At 45.6% G+C, this 13,027-nt stretch overlaps 1 protein-coding gene across 2 annotated transcripts in view; it reads left to right on the top strand.

The window, feature by feature from the left end:
- The first annotated feature begins 419 nt into the window (after nucleotides 1-419).
- ABRAXAS2 (abraxas 2, BRISC complex subunit) overlaps nucleotides 420-13,027 on the top strand; it is a 31,423-nt gene continuing 18,815 nt past the window's right edge. Inside the window, exons 1-3 of one of the 2 annotated variants that reach the window (XM_042908260.1) lie at nucleotides 420-518; nucleotides 5,208-5,298; nucleotides 10,251-10,287. In XM_042908260.1, coding sequence (XP_042764194.1) covers nucleotides 420-518; nucleotides 5,208-5,298; nucleotides 10,251-10,287 — 227 coding nt within the window. The remainder of the gene's footprint in view (nucleotides 519-5,207; nucleotides 5,299-10,250; nucleotides 10,288-13,027) is intronic. The other variant, XM_042908261.1, reaches the window with a different exon arrangement.

Consider the following 13,027-nt stretch of genomic DNA (forward strand, 5'->3'; position numbering starts at 1 on the left):
TCCCTCCTGCGGATTACAGTACCACCCTTCCCCCTCTGCCACATTATAGCCTCCACGCTGCCGCCAGAGTGGTCCTACGAAAATGGAAATAACAGCATTTTCTTTCTATGTCAAACGCAAACCACGCACTTGCTTGAATCATCTCCCTCCTTTCATTCTTGAGTTGGATTTTATTAGTAAGAGTTTCATTTGCGAAGAGAAAAAATGAATTGGGGAACTCTCGAGGGCTACGCAGAAGAGGCGGTATCTGAGATGTGCAGGGCACGAGACGGAGTACACTTCGCGGGGGTTGGGTTCCAATAGCGCAAGTCTGTGTCTCTGCGGGCGCTGCGGCCCCTTGGCCTCACCCGCCAAAAACTTCATTTCCCAGGATGCCAAGGGGCGGGGCCGGCCGGAAGGCTGCGTGCCCTCCGCGGGGCATGATGGGGGAGTTGGAGATTTCCATCATGGCGGCTTCCATTTCGGGCTACACCTTCAGCGCTGTGTGTTTCCACAGCGCCAACAGCAACGCTGACCACGTAGGTGCCGGGCCCCCCGCCGCGGCCGCTGGAGCCTCCAGCCTCCGTCCCGGGCCGGCGCCTGCGGCCAAGCTGGAACCGCTCGCGGCTCACCCCCTGGGCTCCCGGGCTGGCCCGAGGGGCAGGTGACCCGGGCGGCTCCCGCCCCCGGCGAGCTCCTGCTACCCTGGGCTCCTTCGCCCCTGGGATGGGCCCCCTCATTCGGTGCCCGCCACCTCCTGGCCCTCTCAGGACAGCCGTCTTGTTTTTAGCAAAGCTGCCTCGGTTGGCAGCCAGCAGTGTCTGGAGTCGCTTAGTGGAAACCGAGCTCCTGCCCCTCCCTGAGAGGCTTCTAGACTTGCGAGGGGCTCCCGGGGTCGGCAGAGAGCGGAGAGACCGAGCTTTAGTCTGGGAACCGAGGCACCCTGCCCCGCCCGCCGGTCTCACAGGTTGTTGTGGGGTGCGACGAGGGAAAGAAACCGTGGCTGTCACTATTCATACTCGTTAGATACGTTCGTGTGTTTTCTTCGCCTCGAGGGAAAATGGAGAATGTAAACAGGAGTGTTTAGGTGTAGGGTCTGTTTGCCTTGAAGTTGCATATTTAGTTCCTTGGCGAATGTCCTAAAACCACGGCGCTCGTCGCAGCGAAATAGGGAAATGACAGGCCTACGTATGAGTGATCGGAAATGCATAGGCTTCGGAGCTCCCAGAGAGCAAAGCTTGTCTGCTTCAATGTCTTTATTTCGCGAATTGTCTTTTTAATGTCATTCGCCTGGATGGAAGTTTCTTTGTGAAACTAGGTAACTTTTATCTTTACATATGTAATCTGTCCACCAAATTGAGGGGTTATTTTAAAAGATGTCAATAGTGAGTTATTCAAATTTATTTAATAAGTGTGTGTGGGGGGGGGTTGTGGTTGTCATTACAAAGCAAAATGATACACTGCAGAATAAGGAACTGGGTTTGGTTTCATGTCTGCAATCTTAGCTTCCATTAGTAAAAACTGATCACACAGAGAGGTGATTCTGTTAGTAAGTTGGGTATCATGAAATTATTGTACTTTTCATCTCTTCGATGTTGATAGTGGAGATAGGAATACACATGGGTGTTTCCAGAGTTAGCTCACGTCTCTGGACACTAAGGCCTGTGATACTATAGGCAGCTATTTGATAATGTAATGAAGTTCCATATATAGGTGGTTTGTGATACTCCTGATGTCCTTAGAAGTATTAAATATGGTTTCAGCAATGCTTCTTAACATCTGTAGTTGTTGGACTACCTAGTAATATCACAGTTTTTGCAGAAGGCAAGACTATTGTTAAGAGTAAGTTACCTCTTGGATAGATGTTCTACAAACAGCAGTGACATGGCCATGTTACTTAGATTGTTATTAATTTAATTCGAGAGATATTCCCTTATATCTGTGCTTTGCCAGACATGGTGCTAGACTTTGTGGAAGTCTTTGCCATGATATGGAAGTATGTCTCCAAATAGTTTGCAACTTTATTTCACATGGCCGTAGCTGTTTATGTTAGTTAACCTTGCCACGATTATATATGCAGACTACTTTAATTTCAGTTTTATACATTTTAAAGTTGAGGAATCAAAAACTTGCTTTTGTAGTGCATTCTTGTTTTGTCCAGGAAATAAATTAGTTTAAAATCACTCATTCTGTAGAGCTGAGGTGAGCAAGCATTTTCTGTAAAGGGCCAAATAGTAAATGTTTTAGGTTTTGTGAGCCAGTCTCTGTAGCAACTACTCAGTTCTGCTGTTGGATGAAGAAAGCAGCCAAAGACAATAAATAAATTAGGGTGAATGTTTCCAATAAAACTTTAGTTATGGACTCTGAAATTTGAATTTCTTATAATTTTCACATCATGAACTATTCCTATTTTTTATTTTTTTCAACCATTTAAAAGTAGAACCTATTCTTAACTTGTCGGCTCTACACTAACAGGCATGAAGCTAGGTTGAACCCACATACCACAATTTGCCTCCTTCCGCTATAAAGTAACAGTGGCTCAGATAATCCAGACCAGTAGATAATAAACATTCATTTTATACTTGGCTTTGGAATGTCTTGAGGTCGCTGTTGACTTTTTCAATCTGAGGACTATGATAGAGTTTCCAGGTAAAATACAGGGTACTCAATTAAATGTGAATTTCAGATAAATGGGAAGTAATTTTTTAGTGTCAGTATATCCGAAATATTACCTAAAAAATTGTTCATTGTTTATCTGAAATTCACACTTAACTGAGTAGCCTGTATTTTTATTTTCTAAATCTGGCAGTCCTAGACTGTGGAACACTAAGGATCTGTAGATACATTCTTAAGTGTAAAGTTCTATAGAAATTTAAACTTTTTTTCATGTTAATTTTTATTAATTTGTTACAAAGACAAAGCTTCTCTTTTGTAGCGAGAGCTCCTAACTGAAAGACTTTTATGGACTAAAAGTCACTGTTTCTCAAACTAGTAGTCATGAACACTCCTTTAGGTTTGAGAGAAAATTTTTTTTTAATGTTTCAATTTATTTTGAGTGAGAGCACATGTGCATGCATCCATTGTGGGGAGGGGGGCAGAGAGAGAGGGAGAGAGAGAGAGAGAGAGAGAGAATCCCAAGCGGGCTCCTCACTGTCAGTGCAGAGAGCCATGCGGTGCTCTGTCCCACGAACTATGAGATCATGACCTGAGCCGAAATCGAGAATCGGATGCTCAACCCACTGAGCCACCCAGGTGCTTGAGAGAAAATTTTTTAGAGGGGATCTGTATATTACTTAAGTTTGAGAAATACCCTGTACATGATGATTTGGGATTTTAGGACACTCCCCTAATTCAACACAAAAACTATGCTGTAAAGCATCTGTCTCTCCCTCCTCACCTCCACAGATTCCAACTGGAAATATATATTTTTTAATGTTTATTTTTGAGAGGGAGAGAGAGAGAGTGAGTGGTGGGGAAGGGCAGAGAGAGGGAGACAGAATCCCAAGCAGGTTCCGTGCTGTCAGCCCACAGCCCAACGCAGGGTTCGAACCCACAAATCATGAGATCATGCATGATCTGAGCTGAAATCCAGAGTCAGATGCTCAACTGGTTGAGCCATCCAGGCTCCCCTCAACTGGGAATATTTTTAAACTAGGAAATTTCTTTAATTGATTTGAAGGGTTAGCCTAGGATAGAAAGGTATGTAGTATAAGGGCATTGTTTTGGAGCACCTGGGTGGCTCAGTCGGTTAAGCGTCTGACTTCAGCTCAGGTCATTATCTCATGGTTCGTGGGTTCGAACCCCACATCGGGCTCTTTGCTATCAGCTCAGAGCCCGTGTCAGATCCTCTGTCTCTCTCTCTCTACCCCGTGCTCTCTTTCTCTTTCTGCCACTCCCCTGCTCTCTCTCTAAATAAACAAATAAAACATTTGAAAAGGGGGGGGGGCACTGTTTCAACAAATACCCTCAACCAGTATTTATTGAGCACCTCCAATGTGTTAGGCTAGGCACTGTGCTGGGTGCTGAGATACAGCAGTGAGCAAACACAGAGTCCCTGCCTCATGGAGCTTACATTTTAGTAGGTGTAGCCATTTATTTGTTAATACAAGGATGTACTATGGCGGATAGTGAGAAGACTGAGAAGAAAAAGAATGCAGGGGACAGGAGACAGGGTGTCTGACAGTCCCTGTTTCCGTTACATTGGCCATCTAATAAGGTGCCATCTGAGTAAAGAGCCAAACGGACCGGGGCGCCTGGGTGGCTCAGTCGGTTAAGTGTCCAACTCTCGATTTCGGCTCAGGTCGAGATCTCATGTTTGGTGAGTTCAAGCCCCATGTCGGCTCCACGCTAACAGTGCGGACGGAGCCTGTTAGGGATTCTCTCTCTCCCCCCGCACCCTTTCTGCCCCTCCCATGCATCCTCCCCCTCTCTCTCTCTCTCTCTCTCACACACAAAATAAATATACTTAAAAAAAAAAAAAAGCAAAATGGAGGAAGGAGTAAGCACGTGGCTCTCCCGGAAGGGCGATTGCAGAACAGCCTATGAGTTCACCCTCTTAGGAAAGTTATTGTGACAGCCAGTGAATGTTCTCCAACTGTACCTGTGCTGAGCATGGCAGCAAGTACACAGCAGGTCATGTGCCGAGTGACCCAGGGTTTACCGTTCTCCCAAGGTGTAAGGAAACAAACCTCTGTGTTTATTAAGGAAAAATATTCGTGCGAATGATAAATTTATTTGCTGAAATCCTCATTTCCCACAGCCCGTACAAGAGCAATTCATTGTGCTTTGCGTTAAACTTTTTCATCCTTTTATCATTAACAGTGTTTTTAAAACAATGAAATAAATTGTATGCTGTTTCCAGAAAACAACCTTGGAATATTTCTGCTTCCTGAGTTTTTTTGATATTGGTTATTACACTCAGTAGGATTTAAGAAATGAATTCACTCTACTTATTTTTGCTTCAAAAAGAAAAAAGCAGTTTTTTTTTCTTAAGGGATTAAAGTATTTCATCGTGTATGGAATCCTTTTTTCAAACAATCCAGTTAATCGGTATATCTCAGATTGCTTTAGTCTTCCTTGTGGGTTTTTAGAAGAGTAGTTTCTTTGGCAAGCTTTTTGGATTATTGTTAAAAGTTGTTATGAAATTATAATGCCCTCCATTCCTTTTAATTCCAGTAAAAAATCATCTTTATTTTTAGTTTGCGACTATTTTCTCTCATTACTTTTAGGAAGGATTTCTGCTGGGAGAGGTAAGACAAGAGGAAACCTTTAGCATCAGTGACTCACAAATCAGCAACACAGAATTTCTGCAAGTAATCGGTAAGTGAGTTTATCACTGAGCTTAGAGATACTTTTTCTGTATCAGTGCTGTTTGTTTTGTTCTTTGGCCCTTTCCCGATTTTAATCTGAAAGATGAAAGGCACACAGAAAACCATTAAAATCACAACGCGAATCACTTGCACCGATAACTGGTAGGGAATGTTTTTATAAGTCAGTGTGGACTTGCAGCGTATGACTCTATGTGTAGGAAGCCTTGTAAAGCTGTCTCTTACTAACTGGTCTTTTACTGAACTGCTGTGTATTATTTCGCTTGATTGTCTCTTTGAAACCACAGCGAATCCCAAGTTTGCGGCTCGGGCTATTCCCCATTGTCAGCCTCCCCGCGTACTGGAACCAATAGATCTGTTGGGCTGGTGCTTCCTGGAGCGATCTGGCAACAATGTTCACACTTGTTTACACGAGCAGTTTGCTGAATGGAAGCAGCTTTCTTTCTTTTCTTTTTTTTTAAAACTTTTAAAATGTTTATTTTTGAGACACGAGCAGGCAGAAGCAGAGAGAGAGGGAAACAGAGAATCCGAAACAGGCTCCAGGTCCGAGCTGTCAGCACGGAGCCCGACGCGGGGCTTGAACTCATGAACAGTGAGATTGTGACCTGAGCCAAAGTCGGACGCTTATCCGACTGAGCCACCCAGGTGCCCCTCAAAACAGCTTTCTGAAGAACAACCCAGTCGATTTGGGGGCGATTGCTGAGGAAGGTGAAGAGCATTTATAGATGCGCCCACCCTCTTTGCATCAGCCCCCCTTTTTAAAAAAATTTTTTTTTTTAATTTTTATTTAAAAAAAAAAATTTTTTTTTAACGTTTATTTGTTTTTGAGACAGAGAGAGACAGAGCATGAACAGGGGAGGAGCAGAGAGAGAGGGAGACACAGAATCTGAAACAGGCTCCAGGCTCTGAGCTGTCAGCACAGAGCCCCACGCGGGGCTCGAACTCACGGACCGTGAGATCATGACCTGAGCCGAAGTCGGACGCTTAACCGATGAGCCACCCAGGTGCCCCTAAAAAATTTTTTTAATGTTTATTTATTTCTGAGACAGAGACAGAGCACGAGTGGGGGAGGGGCAGAGAGAGAGAGGGGGACACAGAATCAGAAGCGGGCTCCAGGCTCCGAGCTGTCCGCACAGAGCCCGACGTGGGGCTCAGGCTCACGAACCACGAGATCATGACCCGAGCCAAAGTCGGTCACTCAACCGACTGAGCCACCCAGGCGCCCCAAGCCCCTTTTTGATAACTAGGGATCAAACTGCACCTCAAGCATGTCACCCAACAGCATGTCCTGACGCTCAGAACACAGCAGGGGACATTTCACTTCTGCGGCCAGCATCTGTTGACTATCGCGTGTGAGGCATGTGCCACACAGCGAGGGGGATATCCACATGCATCTCTAGCTGCCAAGAGTGTGGGGAGGAGAAGACAAGTGAGCAGAGATACCAGACAAAGCACAAGATGGGTACTGTAAGAAAGGAACAGAGACGAGCCCCTAAGTGGAGAAGGAAAAACCTGCTAGTGGGGAAAATCAGTAATGGTGACATGAAGGAGGTGAACTCGGGGCTAGTGGGCAGTGCCTTCAGGGGAACCCAGAGCAAGGAGTGCATAAAATACACAGGGAATCTGGCCTGTTTCTACACAATTAAAATACAGAATGTGTGAAGGGGACTGGTTGCTGGTTTGAAATCTTGCTGGAAGGTTAGGTTATGTTGGGGCCACATCAGCAATTTCAAGCCTGTTCTGAAAGCCTTCTAGTACATGGGTTGGGAGGCCGGGATGAGGACTGAGGGGCCGGCGGGGGGGCGGTTAGGATTGTGGGGGCGGGGACAAGAAATAGTTAATTTCCTAAAGGACCAAATCTACTCCCCACAACAATGACTTACTAGAAATTTTTTTTTTTTTTGATGCTTATTCATTTTTGAGAGACAGAATGCAAGCGGGAGGGGCAGAGAGAGAGGGAGACACAGAATCCCAAGCAGGCTCCAGGCTCCAAGCTGTCAGCACAGAGCCCGACGCAGAGCTCAAACCCACAAACTGTGAGATAATGAGCTGAGCCAAAGCCGGACGCTTAACCGACGGAGCCACCCAGGTGCCCCAATAATGACTTATTATAAAGACTTGATCTACTGGATGTAGCCCTTCTTTCACTGAGATTTTCTTTTTCTTTTGCTTAACTCTTTAAAATTCTGCGATAGAGACTTTGGTTTCATTGGACATGGGTGCAGTTTTATTGTTTGCACTTGGATTTTCAAAAACGAATTTGGTATTTGAAGGTTAAAATGCCAGAGTTAACTGACAGCAAACCATGCAAGAAAGAGCTCTCTTACCTGGCGTGCTCACCAAAGCAGCATTTCTGATGAATATTCTGGCTATTTATTTATTTTTAAAGAAATAGAATGGGAAAATAATTCCAGTTCTACAGTTTAATGCGGTGTATCTGATTTATAAGCCTTCGGGTTCTCGCAGTAAGTACGTTTCCATGGTATTGTAAATACGGAGAAGTACCGACTGATAGAGTGTCCCAGTTAATACAGCACCATGACAACCAGCTTTTGCTGTACAACGTTTAGCTTATTAGCTATATTCATTTCATTGTTTGAAACAGATTATGGATCTTGTGGGCAAAGCGTTTGCTGGTATTATCTTAAAAGTATTGTTATCATTGGAATAGTTTTCTTTTAAAAATGAATACATGTTAGAAATATAAACCAGAGACTCCGGGAAATCTGGGTGGGAAGGGCAAACGTTAGCTGAAGTGCCATGAGTAGTGTTTCAGACCAGTGGTGTAAAGAAACTTCCTGGCACAGCTTAACCTCCAGAACGAGATGTTCTAAATAAAATGAATTGACCAAAGTTGGTATTTGCTGCACATGTCTGAATCCATGTGCAGACCCCTTTATCTTTCCCTCTATAATAAGGACTTCATAAAGAACGCTACGTTCGGAACACGAAGTATCGCGTTTTGTGTTGATTACATGTTAATTTTAAAGGCTGTGCTAATTCGCTTTAAAATCTTTATTTTTGGGAGAGAGAGAGAGACACACACACACACACACACACACACAGCATGACTGGGGGAGGGGTAGAGAGAGAGGGAGACACAGAATCCGAATCAGGCTCCAGGCATTGAGCTGTCAGCACAGAGCCTGACACGGGGCTCGAACTCACCGACTGCGAGATCATGACCTGAGCCGAACTCGGACACCCAACCGACCGAGCCACCCAGGCACCCCTGTGCTAACTCACGTTTAATAGAGCTGTCCACCCTTCGTTCTAGGAAGGGGAGGGAGCAGACCACCACCCAAGGGCTTCCTTGGTTAATGAAGTGACGCCACTGCAGTTACTGGAAAGGTTGGGAGTAGTGGAGCTAAGTCACCCCCAGGAGGAGAAGCAGAGGTAGGACGATCGATTGGCGGGACAGCCGAAGGTCCGGGGGTAGCGAACTTCTAAGCAGATGAGTGAAGAGATGCCCTGCACGTGTAAAGAGGAGTCTTGACCACACGGATGAGCTTAGAGGCACGGCAGACTCTGGGACCGCAAGCGAGGCTGCCCTGCTTCTGCCTGTTTTCAGAGGCCTACCTATCAGCCAGCGTGCCAGCCAGCTTCCGGGTCATCTGCGGCTTTATCACGTTTCGGGCTTTCACCCAGTTTTCTCCATGGAGTGCTTAGGCCTTGCAAAAAATCTTCTAAGAGAAAGATTCAGCTTCCTTTAGCAAATGCCACACGATATCTAGGACATATCTTTAGTGTGCTTCTAATCCCAGTTGTAAACCATGACAGAAGTCTGCTGGCGCAGTTGATGACAACAATGTGTATTTGGGGTTCAGAACTGACTCGAGGGGGTTTCTGAAAATACCCTTTAAAGTAGAAGGTGAGTTTTTTCTCTTTCTCCTGAACTCTTTTTAAAGTTTTTGCTACAAATGTTCCACGTTCTAATCGCTTTACCAATAGTATCTGAAATAACGTAAGATGGTGTAATGTATTATGCTCGGTGATGAAAGAGAGAACAATTTCTAGATGAAGGTTTCTTATTTGCATCACTTCGTCAACAGCTACGCGAGGCGATGAACTCATCTTCCCGGTGGGGGAACTGCATTCGTGCGCATGTTCTGGCAGCGTTAACATTAGGACAGAAGCTAATGGACACAGTCCCATGTCCTCCAGGGTCATGGTTTCACTTTAATTGCGTTAAAATTGTAGCCTGGAACTCTGTGGCTGTGGCTTTTTAAACAACAGGTGATTAGCCTCTGTCCAGAAGAATGTTATTAATAGAATTGAATGGTTAATTAGTCTCATGGTCTTGTAAAGCAACCCAGACCCCAAGCCCCCTGATGAGCTCGAAGAAATTGTTCACTCTGGTTAATCACAGCAATACTTCCGGAAGCCATTAGGATCTGCCTTCTAAATGACTGTTTCCCTTGGTGCTGACCGTCTTTGAAAGGGTTAACAGGCCTCCAGAGTCTCCTCCTCCCTTCCCCCTCAAAACACCTGGCCCAAGTTGTCCTGAGCCCATTAGTGGGTTATTGATGGTGGGGTGGTTAGGCCGTCCTCTCCCCAAGCTGTCCTCACTGTGCTCATACACTTTGATTAAATGCTTCCAGTCGGTTGTTACTTTTCCCTCTTATGCTTTGTTTAACTAGGTGAGATTGAATGAGGGCACACAATAGCTGCGTGTTCTGAATAAAAGCTTTCAGATGTGTGCTTCTCGCATGTGGACAGATGGAAACAGAACTTGTTCTCCAGTTGACTTTGTACTGCGAATGCGTCCCTGAGTTGAAGTGTTAAGAAGGCACACTGCCTTCACTAGTACCTGCTAGGGAGAGGAAAGCTGTCTTTTTATTCAAGATTTTAGTTAAGAAAAAAAAAGAAAAATCCTGGGCTATTTGATACTTGCCTGTATCTTACCAGATTAACTGAGATGTGTTTTTTTCTTTCTAATTACAGAAATCCATAATCATCAGCCTTGTTCAAAACTTTTTAGGTAAGCCACATTCTTTGTCACTTTTAGTCCTCATTAAAATATTAATTGATAAAAACTAGTGAATTTCGGGGCACCCGGGTGGCTCAGTTGGTGAAGCACCCAACTCTTGATTTCGGCTCAGGTCATGATCTCACAGTTTGTGAGACTGAGCTCCTCATCAGGCTCTGCGATGACAGCATGGAGCCTGCTTGGGATTCTCTCTCTCCCTCTCTCCCTCTCTCTGCATATGTGTCTCTCTCTCAAAAATAAATTAAAAAAAAAAAAAAAGAACTGGAATTAAAAAAAAAACTAATGAATTTAGGTCTGTAGCTGATTGTGGCTATAAAGTCACACGTAAAACTCAGGGCATCCAAATTCACTTGTTTGTGAACAAACACCTATGTGTTTGGGGCACTGTGTTAGGTTAGGGAAAGGGGAGGGATGGTATAAATCTTGGCCTCACTGGTTTACGATGAAAGCCCGCTCCGGCACCCTCCCAAGGACTGTTCGGCCCCAGAGCAGGAAGTTAAGGATCACATATGGATAAAATAATTTAAGGGGTGTTTTTTTAAAATTTTTTTTTTCAACGTTTTTTATTTATTTTTGGGACAGAGAGAGACAGAGCATGAACAGGGGAGGGGCAGAGAGAGAGGGAGACACAGAATCGGAAACAGGCTCCAGGCTCCGAGCCATCAGCCCAGAGCCCGACGCGGGGCTCGAACTCACAGACCGCGAGATCGTGACCTGGCTGAAGTCGGACGCTCAACCGACTGCGCCACCCAGGCGCCCCTAAGGGGTGTTTTTAAGAAGAATAAAAAATGTTCAGTGTTCAACTTTATGAGGAAAGGAAAGGAAACATGGAACCTTCGTTTTGCGTGTATATAAGTTAATATACACCAGTTGCATACTAAGACCAACTAAAGGACAGAAAGGAAGAAATGGGAGGGCACCGTTCAGAAGGGAGGGAGCAAATGACACGTGTGGAGGGCAAGAGAGAAAAGTGCCAGTGTCCTCTGTGCACCACGCTTCTCCCCAGACTCCCATCGGGCCTCTGCCTGCTCTCTCAGCCCCAGACCCCTCCACCCGATGGTTGCCGTGACGGTTCCAACTCAGTGTTTCTTAACCCCCACCCCTGAGGGTGTGTTCTACCTTCCCAGAAGCCAGTACCTCCCTTCTAGAGCTGCCCACGCTAGTGCAGTTCAGCGTTCTCGATCAGCGCTCCCTTCTCTAACACCTGCCCACCCCTCGTGCCTAGCTGTTCTTGCTGTATGTCCCCCGCTCTCACCCTGACCCCTGTCTCGTTCTCAGCTGGCCCAAACATCCAGCGCCTTGCACCCAAGAACTCCTGGGGACCCCTCCCTCTGCCCCCCACCACACACACACCTACCCATCGAGTATTTCAGAGGCTTGCCCTCATGCAAGATGGCTACCTGTGGACAAAGCCCAAAAGCAGCCAAAAACCTCATCACTTTTAGATTTACGTGTAATTGGAAGAGGAGTGGGAAGCAAGACAAGCAATTCATCTGAGAAGAATCTCAGAGCACACGACGTGATTCAGGCCCTGGTCCTCACATTCCCTGTGTTTGGTCCATGAAAGTATCCGATTTGGCCCTGATTCTGCAAAGCTCTTCTAGCCTTTCTGAGGAGTTCCTTAAAATGCTGTCAGTAAGATTGGACCAGAACAAGGATTTAACTTAAGTTTGCTTTAACATTTTATTTATTTATTTATTTTATGTAGTCTACACCCGACGTGGGTGAGAACAACAGACTCACACTCCTCCAACTGAGCCAGCCAGGCACCCCAGGATTTAAGTTTAAGTCATAGACCTATAATTCTTGGAGCTGAAAGAAACCTTAGAAATCTATGTCTACTCCCTGTTTCCGGAAAGGGAAATGGAGACCACATGGGTTAAGTGACTCACCCGAGATCATAAAGTGAGAAGCAGCATGGCAGGAGCTGGTTTCTCCTGACTTCCAGTTCCGTGGCTTTGTTTTTGTTTTTACTCTTTTTTTTTTTTTTTTTTTTTTTTAATTTTTAAAATGTTTTATTTATTTTTGAGAGACAGAGAGACAGAAAGACAGAGTACGAGTGGGGAGGGGCAGAGAGAGAGGGAGGCAGAATCCATGAAGCAGGCTCCAGGCTCTGAGCTGTCAGCACAGACAGCTCAGGTGGGGCTCGAACCTGTGAACCACAAGATCATGACCTGAGCCGGTCAGCCACTTAACCGACTGACCCACCCAAGCGCCCCTGTTTTTACTCTTTCTTGAACCTCTTACTGCTTTATAAGGCCTGGGCTTGTGGTGGTGGGAGGAAGGCGGAGGGACGGCATTCCTGAAAGCACGGCCAGTGGTGGAAGGGCCCACACATCATCGTGCCTGGCCTGCTCACCACAGGATCCGGGTCAGGTAGGTCTACTTGAGGGTCAGACCTGGCTTCAAATCTCAGTTCTTCCATCTACCGGCTCTACGGTTGGAGGCAAATCGCTTACCCTAAGTCTCTCTATCTACGAAAATGGGAATAGAACTCGGAACACGTTGGGCTGTGCTAATACCGACTCACCAGCATTGAGGCAAGAATGAAATGAAATAACACGAGAAATCAGCCAAACATTTAACAGATGTTCGTCTCCCTTCTGCATTTCTCAGAAAAGGAGCTCTTGTGTTCGCCACCCTCCGCCCCCCCCCCCCCCAAGTAATTGATACTTAGAAACAAGGAAACCACACGTTTCATAATTACTTGCTATCAGTACCTCCCACGTGT

The sequence above is a fragment of the Panthera leo genome, chromosome D2 (genome assembly GCF_018350215.1).
Source record: "Panthera leo isolate Ple1 chromosome D2, P.leo_Ple1_pat1.1, whole genome shotgun sequence".
NCBI lineage: Eukaryota > Metazoa > Chordata > Mammalia > Carnivora > Felidae > Panthera > Panthera leo.